The 13,782-nt window shown below is 61.6% G+C and overlaps 1 protein-coding gene across 5 annotated transcripts in view; it reads right to left on the reverse strand.

The window, feature by feature from the left end:
* Positions 1 to 13,782, reverse strand: part of GALNS (galactosamine (N-acetyl)-6-sulfatase) — a 42,573-nt gene that overhangs the window by 4,038 nt on the left and 24,753 nt on the right. For 4 of the 5 annotated variants that reach the window (XM_063612546.1, XM_055232811.2, XM_055232809.2 and 1 more), the window contains 4 exons: positions 8,949 to 9,085; positions 7,427 to 7,529; positions 5,375 to 5,496; positions 580 to 697 (listed from right to left, as the gene is read on the reverse strand). In XM_063612546.1, the coding sequence (XP_063468616.1) occupies positions 580 to 697; positions 5,375 to 5,496; positions 7,427 to 7,529; positions 8,949 to 9,085 (480 nt within the window). The other variant, XM_055232812.2, reaches the window with a different exon arrangement.

Genomic DNA, 13,782 nt, shown 5'->3' on the forward strand with positions numbered 1-13,782 from the left:
CTGCCTAGGGCACCAGCCCACCCGGGACCCACCGGGCAGTGCCGTTCCTGCCTCGGGCACCAGCCCACCCGGGACCCACTGGGCAGCGCCGTTCCTGCCTCGGTGCCTTCAGACCCTGGGAGTTTGGATGTTATCACAGGGCCCCCGCAAGGAGAAGCTGCCCGTGTGGGAGTTGAGGACCAGGGGACCCCGGCCCCTCTCACGCTCCCTGCTGTCCCTCAGTGACCACTTGTGGGGGGCAGGAGAGGGGCCTTGGAGTTCCCCAGTCTCAGCTCAGCCAGGCAGAGGTCCGGTTGGCCGGCTCTGGACCTGTGGCTGCCCTGGCGCAGCTTTGTTCTGGTCCCCGAGTCGCTTGGCTGCAGCCCCCTGAACCCTGGACGCCGCCGCATGTGACGGAGGCACAAGGGCCTTTACCACCGACGGAGGCAGGGAAGCCTCTGAGGCACGAAGGCCTTTACCACCGACGGAGGAAGGGAAGCGCGCCTGCCTCCGCCCTGTGCTGGCCACGGTTCATCCTGGGGCCCCGGGTGGGTGGCTGCAGCCCCGGCAGACACAGCCGCACACACACCAGCCACTTACCATGACCGCCCAGTTGCACACGTTGAGCTGGGGCTGCCCGGGGACCAAGGCCTCCTGGTGCTGCTGGACGACTGACGCGATCCTGCCGAGGGCCTCCTGGTACTCGGCGCTGACAAAGCTGGGGACAGAGAGCTCTGGTCACATGCCTGTGGCTGCAGGGGCGCGCCTGGGGCTGACAGCGAAGGACGGAGAGGGGCTGGCCTGGAAAGGCTGAGGCTGCAGAGGTCTAATGGGCTGAGAACCACAGTGGCCCGTCACTGTGGACCACGTGCTCAAGCCTGCAGCGGCCCCAGGCCTCGCTAGGACAGGCAGCAGGCACCCGAGCCATTCTCTGCCCTCAGACTCATGGGCAAGAGAGGAAATGAAGGCTCGGGAGGCCAAGCCCTGGCAGAGAGGCGGTGAGTAGAGCTGTCCCATCCTGTCCCTGCCTGTGACCAGGACCTGGGACGTGTGGGCTGGGGCCTGTGGGTCTCCCCAGCACTCACTACTGCCTAAACATTTACAAATACGACACACACTTCTTTCATTACAAAAGCGACGTTATCCCATTGCCAAAAAAGTGGGAAATGGAGGGGAACGGCATCTGTGGTTCTAAAATTCCAATGCCAGCATGCGGCGTGTTGGGATTCCTTTCATTTTCACGAAGATACGATTACACAGCTCGATGAGGCACCGCATTTCGCGACATTAGGGCCGCAGTTCGCGATGCTGTGAATCTAGGGTCCACGGCGCCTTCATGCCGTGCTCTGAGGACATCTGCAGAGATGATGCCTTTTTACCATTTTCAATCACTTCTAATATCGACAACATCCACATGAAAAGACACCTGCCATCGCTGCCATAGCAGAGATGCAGGGAGGAACTTCCACGAGAGTGTGGCTGAAGCTGGAGTTTCTCAATGCCCAGGCCGGGAGCCACATTGCTGCTGGTGGGGACGTGCACTGGAGCCGCCGCTCTGGAAGGCGGTGTGGCAGCTCCTTACAAAGCTAGAGACGGGGTTACCAGGTGAGCCAGCTCCCCTCCTGATGGCAGCACCTGTCCAGGCCCAGCACCTGCTGGGAGGTGAGCCCGGACCCACTGAAGCCCAGTCTGCCTGCCTTGGATGCTCAGCAGGCTGTGAGAACTGGCTTTTTGCTCCAGAACCTTCCCTAAAAATGAGGTTTCATACGGACGCTGCAGGCAACAGGGACGGGGATGTGCCCCCCTCCCCACCCCCGGCCACCCGCCCCAGCCTCTTTCTGCTCGATCCACCCACTCCCTGCTTAGGCTTCAGCCCTGGGGTTGCAGCAGAGGGCGACCTCCAGGAGAGCTGGGGTCCTTCAGGGCTCCTCCGGTTGGTGCCTGTGGAGATGCCTGTCCTGGTCCCAGCCTGGGCTTCACACAGCGTCCCTGAGCACAGGGTCCATTTTTAATCCAGGAGGGTCTCGGGTGCATTTGTGTTTTTGCAGGATTCTGTGGCCAAATACTTCTGGTTGAGAACCAGCGAGAACTGCACATGCACCTCCTGATGGTGAGTGTCCCCGAAGGCCCTGGCCTGGCTTGTTGCTTTAATCTCATTTATTTTTTAGAGACAGGATCTTGCTCTGTGACCCAGGCTGGAGTGGTGAGAGGCGGCTCACTGCAGCCTTGACCTTCCGGGCTCGAGCGATGTTCCTGCCTCAGTCTCCTGAGTAGCTGGGACCGTAGATCACCATGCCTGGCTAATTTTAATTATTTTTTGAGACAGAGTCTCGTGCTGTCACCTAGGCTAGACTGCAATGGCACGATCTCAGCTCACTGCGACTTCGGCCTCCCTGGTTCAAGCGATTATCCTGCCTCAGCCTCCTGAGTAGCTGGGATTACAGGCGCCCGCCACCACGCCTGGCTAATTTTTATATTTTCAGTGGAGACGGGGTTTCGCCATGTTGGTCAGACTGATCTCGAACTCCTGACCTCATGATCCCCCCACCTTGGCCTCCCAAAGTGCTGGGATTACAGGCGTGAGCCACTGTGCCCGGCCTTAATTTTTTATTTTCTGTACCAGTGAGGTCTTGCTGTGTTGACCAGGCTGCTCTCAAACTCCTGGGCTCAAGTGATCCTCCTACCTCGGCCTCCCAAAGTGCTGGGATCACAGGTGTGAGGGACCATGCCTGGCCCTGTCGTCTTTGTTTTTTTAGACGGAGTCTTGCTCTGTCACTCAGGCTGGAGTGCAGTAGTGTGATCTCAGCTCACTGCAACCTCCGCCTCCTGGGTTCAAGCAATTCTCCTGTCTCACCTTCTCGAGTAGCTGGGATTACAGGCACCGACCAACACATCTAGCTAATTTTTTGTATTTTGGTAGAGACGGGATTTCACCATGTAGGCCAGGCTGGTCTCAAACTCCTGACCTCAGGTGATCCACTCACCTCAGCCTCCCAAAGTGCTGGGATTACAGGCATGAACCATGGCGACCGGCCAGCCGTCTTTAATTTAGAGAGGCTCCTGGCAAAGCGACATGTGTGTCTGTGTCTTAGAAGCAGCCCGGGGTGAATCAGGCTGTGTCATGGGTGTCTGACCTCGGGGACAGTGGTTCTCAAAGGCATGGCTGACAGCTGGGTCTCCTTGTGACCCCCTTGGGGAAGCTCTGACCTCGGGGACAGTGGTTCTCAAAGGCATGGCTGACAGCTAGGTCTCCTTGTGACCCCCTCGGGGAAGCTCTGACCTCGGGGACAGTGGTTCTCAAAGGCATGGCTGACAGCTGGGTCTCCTTGTGACCCCCTCTGGGAAGCTCTGCCTGCTGCCTCGGTTTGCTTTAAAATAACCCTGCCTTCTCCAGCTGTGAGGGCGGGGCTGGGTGGGGTTTATTTTAAAATAACCCTGCTTTCTCCAGCTGTGAGGGTGCGGCTGGGTGGCTGTGGTGGATGGGACCGTGTCTCTGCTCTGGCCTGGCTGGAGGGGCTCCAGCAAACGCAACAGGTGGGGAGCAGCGGCCCTGAGGACCCCCCTGTGGATGCCAATCATGCCCAGTGGACGCGAGGGGGCACAGCCATCAAGGCTTTAACCTCGGGTGGTCCTTGGAGCGACCAGACTGTGGGGGGTGCAGCGGGCACCGGTGTGACCAGCAGCTTGTTCTGTGTAACGGGCCTGCGATCTGCTCCCCGTGGTCCCCCTGGGACGGCCCTTCCAGCCGGGGGGCTATTGGCTCCTCAGTGACTTCTGCGGGCACGGGGCTCCCAGATGGCCCCTCCAGCTCTGCAAGGCCCCAACTTCCAGGCCCCCCATGGTTTCTGGTGATCAGAGTCCCCCGGGGGTGTCTGTCTCTGTATCTCGGCACCCCCATGACAAATGACCACGAACTGGGGCTTAAAACAATAAAACTGCAGACACTGGCCCCTCACTTTTCCGGAGGCCAGAGGCTGAAACCAAGGGTCTCAGGGCCGTGCACCCCCGGAGGAACTGGGGCTCCTTCCTGCCTCTTCCAGCTCCAGTGGCCCCAGGTGAGCCCAGGCTGGTGGCGCTCGGTCCAGTCCCCGCCTCGTCCCCTGTGGCCTTCACCGTGTCTGGTCTCCTCCCTCTGGACTCAGGGCATTTGGCCTTGGACCCAGGGCCACCTGCTCCAGGATCACCCAGCGCCACCCATGCCTTAATCCCAAGGCAAAGGCCCTACTTCCTTTCAGGCCAAGCTGGGAGGTGTGGGTGGGCCTGGGTCTGGGGACACCGCTCTGTCCACTCCAGGCTCCATGCTGCCTTCCCACAGTCACCATCCTGGGCTTCTAAGCTGACGCTCGGTGGAGGAGAGGCGCTGCTGAGGAAGTGCCCAAGGGATCCCTGAGGGGCTCCAGCCCAGGAGCCTCACCGCAGGCTCAGCCCCGTGGGAATGCGGCTGCCCCGTCCAGAGGGTGCAGGAGCCTCAGGGGACCTTGGCGGTGGTGCTGCCACCCTCGGTCCTGTACTGCTCTCTGCTGCCTCCCACTGGCCCTACTCAAACCCAGGGCCATAGGTGAGCAGAGAACAGCCTGGGCAGGGAGCAACTGCCGTGCTCAGGCCTGGTTCTGCCTCTGCACAGCCACTCCCGATGCTGCTGGGTCTTCCCAGGACCAACTCCCTAGGGCAGGAATGTTGGAGACCACTGGGCATGCAAGTGCCCCAGGACCCCCAGGCCAGGAGCAGAAATTGGGGACCTGCTCATCCTGCTGGGGTGAGGTGGGGAAGCCTCCAGGTAGCCCTAGCCCAGGGAGATAGGTTCGGACAAAAGAAAGGAGCCAGGACGGGGTCTCCAGCCAAGTGTTGGGTCCTCTGTGTCGCCCCTAAGGAGCTGCCAGCACATGGGTTTGGTATTGGCGACCATGACCCTCCAGACTCCCGAGGGTAAGGGGAGGGCTTCTCTGAAAACTCGCAGGAGATGGCACAGACTCCGGCATCCTCAGTGGGGTGAAGACAAGGCCCAGAGAGCAGAGGGTGAAGCTGGGGCTGGCGGCTTTCTGCCATTCCTCCTGCTAGCTGACCTGTGTCCTTGCACCTCCTACTGGCCAAAGGGCGTGGACCCCTCCCCTCTGGCCTCGGCCATCCCCGAAGGCAGCTCAGAGTAGGGGGTACATCACTGGGGGCCAGGTGGACAGTGGCCCAGAAGGGGCAGAAATGGGGAGACCACCAGGATGGGCAGGAGCAGGCACCCTGAGAGGAGGGCAGGCCACCAAGCATATGTGGGTATGAACAGGAGACGCAGGCAAAGGGAGGTGGCGGGCAAGGTGCAGAGGGCTCTGTCCCTGTGGAGCCTCCATTTGGGGGAGTTCGGCTGGCACTGCCCCAGCAGCCAAGAGGCCCTGCACCGACTCACCTGAGGGGGAACCTCTCCCCTGGGTCCCGTCCCAGGTGGAAGATCAGGGGCAGCTTCGTGTGGTCTTCCAGGTTGTGAGTCGTGACCCCTGAAACGTTCTGCCCAGGGCAGAAATCGATGCCCTGCAATGAGAAGAGGAGGGAAGGTGTGTTCTGGAGCCCCTGACCCGCAGCCGTGAGGGGCCTCGTCTGCCTGGTCCTGGAGCTCCTAACTGGGGGCCGTGGGGGGGGTCTCGTCTGCCTGTGCCTAGCAGCGTCCCTGGTACTCGGCGTGGTGCAGGGCGCTGGCTAAACGCTGAAGGACTAGTGGGCCCATAAGCAACCTGTGCAGGACGTGGAGCCACCCGCTCTGGGCCCCTGAGATGCGTAGCCGGCATGCCTCACGTACCCCGTTTTCACGTACCCCTCTTCTTTGTGGGGCAGGTGAGCGTATTTAAACACCTTAGCCAGCCTCACATTTGGACTGCCACTAATTTCATGGAGGAAAGCCCCCCCTTTTTTTTTTTTTTTTGAGACAGAGTCTTGCTTTGTCGCCCAGGCTGGAGTGCAGTGAGGCGATCTCGGCTCACTGCAAGCTCCGCCTCCCGGGTTCACACCATTCTCCTGCCTCAGCCTCTCCGAGTAGCTGGGACTACAGGCGCTCGCCACCACGCCCAGCTAATTTTTTGTATTTTTAGTAGAGACGGGGTTTCACCGTGGTCTCGATCTCCTGACCTCGTGATCTGCCCGCCTCGGCCTCCCAAAGTGCTAGGATTACAAGCGTGAGCCACCGCGCCCGGCCTAGGAAAACCCCTTTTAACACCCCACTCTCTGCTGGGGATGGGATGGGAGGGGAGGGGAGGGGAGGGCCTGCCCTGGGAGAAGGGAGAGCCACAATGCTCAGAATCCCCATAGAAACCCTGAGACAGGGAGGAGCGGGACCAACATGTGAAAGGCAAGAGAAAACACAGAAAACAGAAACAGACCCAGGGAGCTGACGCAGATTCACACGCTCAAGAAGGGCGAGGATTTCACAGTAACCGCAGTTCTCTTTCTGCTGCCCCCTGGGCTCCCTGATTTGGGAAAGGAGAGGTATGCCTCTAACATCCCCAGAGCGGGTGCTGCAGGCCAAGAGGCTCGTCTGAGGACTGTGCCCAGGATGGCCCTCGCAGGTGGCAGTGCCGGGGACCAATGCACAGGACAGCCCTCGCAGGCAGCAGCGCTGGGTAAAACCGAAAGAAGAGCGGGTGCGGGGCCTGCACAGGGTGGGGAGGAGCCAAAACACTCCTGGGCATCATTGCCCTCCAGACGCTGCCCTATGAGCAGCTTCCCTCCTCAGCCCTCAGTGCCAGTCCTCACTTCCAGTCTTTAGATTCTCCATTAAACTAAATGATTTTCTTCCCAATTAAGGCAGATTAGCAGGGGGTTCATATCTCCAGACTTTGATGCTGGGAGTGGGTGGGGCTGAGAGAGACCCCTCAGGAGGGGCTGGGGGATGCTGGAGCGTCGGGATCAGCAGGGGCCAGAGAAGACTGTGGGGAGGGAGCAGGAGGCTCAAGGCGGCGAGGGCTCGTGGGAGAAAGCCTGGCACTGACCATGCTGGGGTATCCCTGGGGCGGCAGGAGCCCCAGGCCCTGTGCGTGTGGCGTTTCACCCTCCCACACTGGGGGTTGCTGTGATGATGCCGATGCTGCGGCCCCCACGTAGCACCTGGGCGAAGCAGGCCACGCCCCTGTCGCCTCCAGCCTGGGGTGTGGGGGAGACTCAGATGCCCTGGCAGGATGGAGAGGCCCATGGGGGCCACCTGACCAGGGTCTGGGCCACGCCTGTAGCTATCCCGCGGGGCTGCTGTCATCACACGGGGCAGGAAGAGGTCCCTGCCTCACCTCCAGCCTGTCAGCTGCCATGCCCTGGGCCACGCTGAAGGACTGGGGGCCACGCAGAGGAGGCTGTGGAGGGGGTAGAGCTCCTGCCTGTCTCACCCTCCTGTGCCTCCCCCAGGACAGCGCCTAGGGGCCACGTCTGGATAGAGATGGGGGCAGCTCCGCCTGCGCCCACGTCCCAAGCCCTGTACCTGTCTGAAGTTCTCCCAGGAGTTGGTCCAGGTCCAGAAGTGAGCCTTGTGCTGCCCGAGGGTGGCCGCCATCAGTGTGTCGCCACGGTAATAGAAGACGGGCCTGTGGGATGGGAGGGGAGGACCATGTAAGGACAGGAAGGACACGCTGGCTCCACCTGGGGGCTCGGGGCTGCGTCTGTCATCAGTGGCTCATGTCTCCACGTGAGGTCTTGGTTGATACTTTACAAAGATGATCGAAAAGTAAAAAGGCCCCACAAGGTGGCGGGGCTGGGGCTCCTGGGCAGCCGGGGCTGGGGTGTCTGGGGCTGGGGTGCCTGGGGCTGGGGCTCCTGGGCAGCCAGGGCTGGGGTGACTGGGAGTCTGGGCGGCCAGGGCTGGGGCTCCTGGGCAGCCGGGGCTGGGGCTCCTGGGCAGCCAGGGCTGGGGTGCCTGGGTGTCCGGGGCTGGGGTTCCTGGGCAGCCGGGGCTGGGGTGCCTGGGTGTCCGGGGCTGGGGTTCCTGGGTGGCCGGGGCTGGGGTGACTGGGTGTCTGGGCGGCCAGGGCTGCGGTTCCTGGGCAGCTGGGGCTGGGGTGCCTGGGTGTCTGGGGTGCCTGGGCAGCCGGGGCTGGGGTGCCTGGGTATCTGGGCGGCTGGGGCTGGGGTGCCTGGGTGTCTGAGCGGCCAGGGCTGGGGTTCCTGAGCAGCTGCGGCTGGGGTGCCTGGGTGTCTGGGGTGCCTGGGCGGCCGGGGCTGGGGTGCCTGGGTATCTGAGCGGCCAGGGCTGGGGTGCCTGGGCAGCTGGGGCTGGGGTGCCTGGGCGGCCGGGGCTGGGGTGCCTGGGCGTCCCCTCATTGCTGGTCCTTGGCGAGGCTGGGCCAGGCCCTGGGGAGGGTGGGCAGAGAAGAGGATAAGCAGGTGGCACGGGGTCTCTGGACCATGTTGGGCCTGCGAGGCAGGAATGCGGAGTGGGGGACGCAGCTGGGCACTGTCTCTCCCCAGTGTGACCAACCACTTGTGCCAGCTCTTGAGAGGGGAGAAGTGAGCAAAACCCCCCTCTACCCGGCCCCAGAAAGCCGGAGGCAGCAGCTTTGGACACCAAGGATTTGGACAGAAGATAAGAGCCGGGCTATGGACTTGGCAGAGCAACGACTTGGATGGAAGGAAGAAGGAAGCTACAGGAAGCCATGAGGCACGGAAAACCAGGCAGGGCAGGGAACAGGGGTGGGGCGGGCAGGCGCGGCGTGTGCCTGGATACAGGCAGGGACGAGGCCCCTCTCCTGGCCTTGCCCTCCCTCCTAAGGCTTTCCTGAGAGCCAGGGCCTTGCTGTGCTTGGACCCCCCCAGGATGGCCCCCGCCCCACAGGCAGGTCCCCACGTCCTCTCGTCACAGGCACCCCTGCCTCCTTCTGCCCTGGGCACAAGCACGCCTGTGTCCAGAATGAGGAGGGCAGCTGGGCCTGGGGGTTGCACCTGATCAGCAGCTCTGGGCTTCACCACTTGGATCAGGGGGGAGGGGCCGGGGCAGGTCTAGCACCAACCTGTCCATCAGCTGGCCCTGCAGGAGGGTAGGAAGGAGGCTGAGGCCATCAATGGCCCTGTCGCTGGGCGGTGTCAAGCCCGCAAGGGCCAAGCTGGTGGTGAAGAGGTCCATGATGCTGCCCAGCTGGTGGCTCACCTGAAACACACAGCAGCAACATGGTCAGGGCACTCTGCACCGACCCGATGGGGCTGGGGGCCAATCCCTGGGGGTGCATGAGCCCTGCTGCCCAGCTGGGTCTACAGATATGCACAGATGCTCACATGCCCACAGCAGAGACTGGGCGGGGTCACAAGGCCTGTGAGAGGCAGAGGGGCCTCAAACCAGGCCTGAAAGACCCCAGAGCCAGTCCACGCCCTCACTCCCTGGCACCCTTCTCTGCCCCTGTGGATCAGATGAAAGGAGAATTACAGCCCTCCCGGGGAGACGCCAGGAGGTCCCACCTCTCCAGGCCCACCTGTCTGGAGAGGATCAGCCTTGCTCTAACACTGAATGCCCTAAGGCCACTGTGAGCCCTGCCCCTTAAGTCAGAGGAGCAGGTGGAGAAAAACCAGATGTGGAGGGGCAGCTAAGGCTGGACAGGAGCAACTCCGAGTGGCTGGGGTGGGGACGGCTCCTGACACGCCCAGGGAGCTCCAGGACAGGCAGGAGGCTGTCTTTCCCACCGCACCCCGACCTCCGGAGGGCATGGGCACTGTTGACCAGCCATGACCAGAGCGTGCCATCTGGCTCCCTTCAGTGGCCCTGTCTGATTATTTTTTTTGAGACGGAGTTTTGCTCTTGTCACCCAGGCTGGAGTGTAGTGGCGCGATCTCAGCTCACCGCAACCTCCGCCTCCCAGGTTCAAGCGATTCTCCTGACTCAGCCTCCCGAGTAGCTGGGATTACAGTCATGTGTCACTACGCCCGGCTAATTTTGTATTTTTAGTAGAGACGGGGCTACTCCATGTTGGTCAGGCTGGTCTCGAACTCCCAACCTCAGGTGATCCGCCCGCCTCAGCCTCCCAAAGTGCTGGGATTATAGGCATGAGCCACCGTACCCGGTGGCCCTGTCTGCTTCTTAACTCGGGGGCTCCGGGCTTGGGTCACTCGGCGGGGAGACTGGGGAGGGGGTGGAGACACAGCCCTGCCTGGCAAGCACAGCCCCTGGGGCAGCTGGGCAGGGACCACCATCCGCTGCCAGGCCCTGGAGCTCCCACCCAGTGCCGACAGCCCTCCCCACAGCCCAGGGGCACCCTCGCCGCCTGCAGTCAGCTCCTCGCTAGGGCAGAAGGCGATCGCCAGCTTCTCCAACCGAGGAGCCCTGGCCTCACAGGGACACTCACTGAGCTGCAGCTGCTCATGGGATCTGGGGTCTGCAGCGCCCAGTGTGGGGCAGGGAATGCAAAGGTGAGCGTTTGCTGGGAAAGTTCGGGAAGATTTGCAGAGGGTGAGAAGCTTCCCCAGGTCTGGTCAGCAGTGTCTGTGCGACTGCTTCCCATCCTTCCCGTGTCTTTTAAAGGACAGAATAAAAGAAAGAAATCCAGGGCCGGGCGCGGTGGCTCACACTTGTAATCCCAGCACTTTGGGAGGCCGAGGTGGGTGGATCATGAGGTCAGGAGATCGAGACCACGGTGAAACCCCGTCTCTACTAAAAATACAAAAAAAATTAGCCGTGTGTGGTGGCGGGCGCCTGTAGTCCCAGCTACTCGGAGAGGCTGAGGCAGGAGAATGGCGTGAACCCGGGAGGCGGAGCTTGCAGTGAGCCGAGGTTGCGCCACTGCACTCCAGCCTGGGCGACCAGGCGAGACTCAGTCTCAAAAAAAAAAAAAAAAAAGAAAAGAAATCCAGACGCTTTTGTCATCTGAAAAAATAACTGCGGAGCAGTGCTTGTGGTGCCGGCGGGGCGGGCGGGCTGGAGTGTTGTCTGCCGGTCACCGCATCACACGGGCAGGGTCCTCATGAGGCGTTTTTGAAGAACTCTCCAGGCAGCGATGCCTTCCAGAAACGTCCAGAAACGCAGTGGGCAGCGCAGCCGTGGGAGAAGTCGCTGAAGCCGTTATCAGCGCTTTTGAGACCTCACTCGGAATCCAGGGCTGCAGTGACTAAAGCCTCCCCTGTCCAGAGGGGAACCGTGGGGACAAACGTCAGGTGCTTTGACTAAAACCCTGTCGTGCTGCCGCGGTGCACAGGCCTGATGCCGTCGAATTCAATTTCAGTTTGTGGCCCATGGGAAACGGCAGCTCGGTGGCTCTGGGGAGGGGTCTCCCTTCCTCAGGGAGCGAGGCAGGTGGGAAGGTTCCCAAACGCTGAAGTTGGCATTTTTCTCAGCTGGAGCCTTTCCATGGGCAGGTGGGTGGGGAGGTCTGTGGGGTACAGACATCCCTGAACCAACTGGGCATGGAGCCGGGCGGGGCTGGGGCGGCTCCCCTCACCTTCCCCAGGCTGCTGCTGAGCACAGCCACGGGTGGCTCCCAGCCTGGGGGGCAGAGCCCCAGCCCTGTCCTGGCCTGGTGGGCACCCGCTGCAGTGGGGAACCTCACATCTCCCAGACCTACGCGGGTCCCGGGTCTCATGCCAGCGTCTCCCAGAGCTACGCGGGTCCCGGGTCTCATGCCAGCGTCTCCCAGACCTACGCGGGTCCCGGGTCTCATGCCAGCGTCTCCCAGACCTACGCAGGTCCCGGGTCTCATGCCAGCGTCTTCCAGACCTACGCGGGTCCCGGGTCTCATGCCAGCGTCTTCCAGACCTACGCGGGTCCCGGGTCTCATGCCAGCGTCTCCCAGACCTACGCGGGTCCTGAGTCTCAGGCCAATGTCACAGCGTTCACTGAATGACCACCGACCACTCCCTGCAGGTGCCCCCACACAAGAGACCAAATGGCCCATCCCTACCCTCAGGGGGACGGCGCTCAGGAGAGTGGAGGGGGCGGCACAGCTGCAGCCTGTCCTAGGGGCACCCCACACCACGCAGGAGGCTGTGCCTCCACCCATGCTTCTCCTGCACAATAAGGCGGTCACTCTCACGGCCACTCTGCCCTTCACACGGAGCCGCAGCTGCCTGTTCAGTGAACCATGGGGGTCCTTCCACCTTCAGGGTACTGGGAACTTGGGGTGGCCCAGGAGTCCCATGTCAGACAAAGGCTGCCCTGGGAAGAGGGTCTGAAGGAGGCCCAGACAGCTGTAGAGAACAGGTGCCCTTGGGAGGTGCCACCCCCAGTCCCACTGGCTGCTGGGGACACAGGGGACTGCCCAGGCATGGTGGGCAGGACTGCAGGCTCCACAGCCAGGCGCCTGCTCCCACCTCTGCCCCCTAGTAATTGGGGGGCCCTGACAAACGACTTCCTCTCTGGCCTCAGTTTCCTGATGTGTAGAATGAGTGGGGAAGAGGAGGATCTGGCAGAACAGCAGCCAATCCCCGGGCCTGCAGAAGCGCAACCAGGCCAGGCAGTTGAGGTGGCAGACACAACGCAGGCCGCTCATCAGCGGGGCTCGAAACAGGAAGGCCAACCTGGGCAAGCAGGGGGTGGGGTGGGACACAGCCACAGGGTCCCCAAAAGTGGAACAGGGGCTGGGTGCAGTGGCTCACACCTGTAATCCCAGCACTTTGGGAGGCCGAGGCGGGCAGATCACGAGGTCAGGAGATCGAGACCATACTGGCCAACATAGTGAAACTCCATCTCTACTAAAAATACAAAAATTAGCTGGGCTTGGCAGAGCGTGCCTGTAGTCCCAGCTACTCGGGAGGCTGACGCAGGAGAATCACTTGAATCTGGGAGGTAGAAGTTGCAGTGAGCCGAGATTGCACTACTGCACTCCAGCCTGGGCAACAGAGTGAGACTCCATCTCAAAAAAAAAAAAAAAAAGGTGGAACAGGAAGGCCAGGGACAGATGCCTGTGTGCTGCTGGCTTTGATGGTGGAGGGGCCAGGAGCTCAGGAATGGGGCGGCTGCTAGGATTTGGAAAAGGCAGGGAATAGAATATCTCCTGGAGCCTCAGGAAGGAGCTGGCCCCGCGCACGTCTTCACTCAGCCCCATGAGCCCCGTGTTGACTCTGGCTGTCGTCATGTGTGATGTTCCAGCTGCCACTGGGAGCACCCCCATCCTTGTGGGGCCACTTGAAGGGGATGGCTGCCTCTGGAGGCAATCGGGAGGGCAAAAGACTGACTAAGAAACAGTGAAGAAACAGCTCTCGTTGACAACCACCAGACTCAGTCCCCGTGTTTATGGGCATGTCTGGCTCAAGTGCCCGTTACAGAAGACCACACGGTGTGATCCTCAGCCGAGGAGCAGCTTCCTGGGCGGGGGAGATGCAGTGACAGCATGAAGGTGGTCAGGCTGGGATGGCAGGACGCACCCTCGCCCAGCCAGGGCCCAGGCCACCACCGAGGTCTGCACCCCACGCAACAGACACCAACGGTCCTGTGTCGTGCAGCTGCTGTTCTCTGAGTGTCCTTAGGACACTGGCCTGAGATGTACTTTGGGGAAAAGAAGACCGATTCTGTAGTAGACAGACGGGTTTTCAAACACTCAGCCTGCTCTATGCCCCTTCTAGAAGCTCATGGTGCCCATCAGCATGCTAAAGGCACTGACAAGTCCTGCAGGGAAGAAACCTGTTTAGCTCCATTTAACTCAGGGCTACTGCGGTGACTGGACCACGGACGTCACCTTCCCACACAGTCATTACCAGCGCCCATGTGACACATGGCAGGATACGTGGCTCCAGTCCCCACCGAGAGCCTTCCTGCCCGTCTGACCGAGCACAGCAAGCCCTACGCACCCTGAGAGGGACAGAGAGGGACCTGGTTCCGAGGAGAGTCCTGAGGCTGAGCACAGGGTGCGTGGGGTGGTGGCCAGT

The sequence above is a fragment of the Symphalangus syndactylus genome, chromosome 11, assembly GCF_028878055.3.
Source record: "Symphalangus syndactylus isolate Jambi chromosome 11, NHGRI_mSymSyn1-v2.1_pri, whole genome shotgun sequence".
Lineage (NCBI taxonomy): Eukaryota > Metazoa > Chordata > Mammalia > Primates > Hylobatidae > Symphalangus > Symphalangus syndactylus.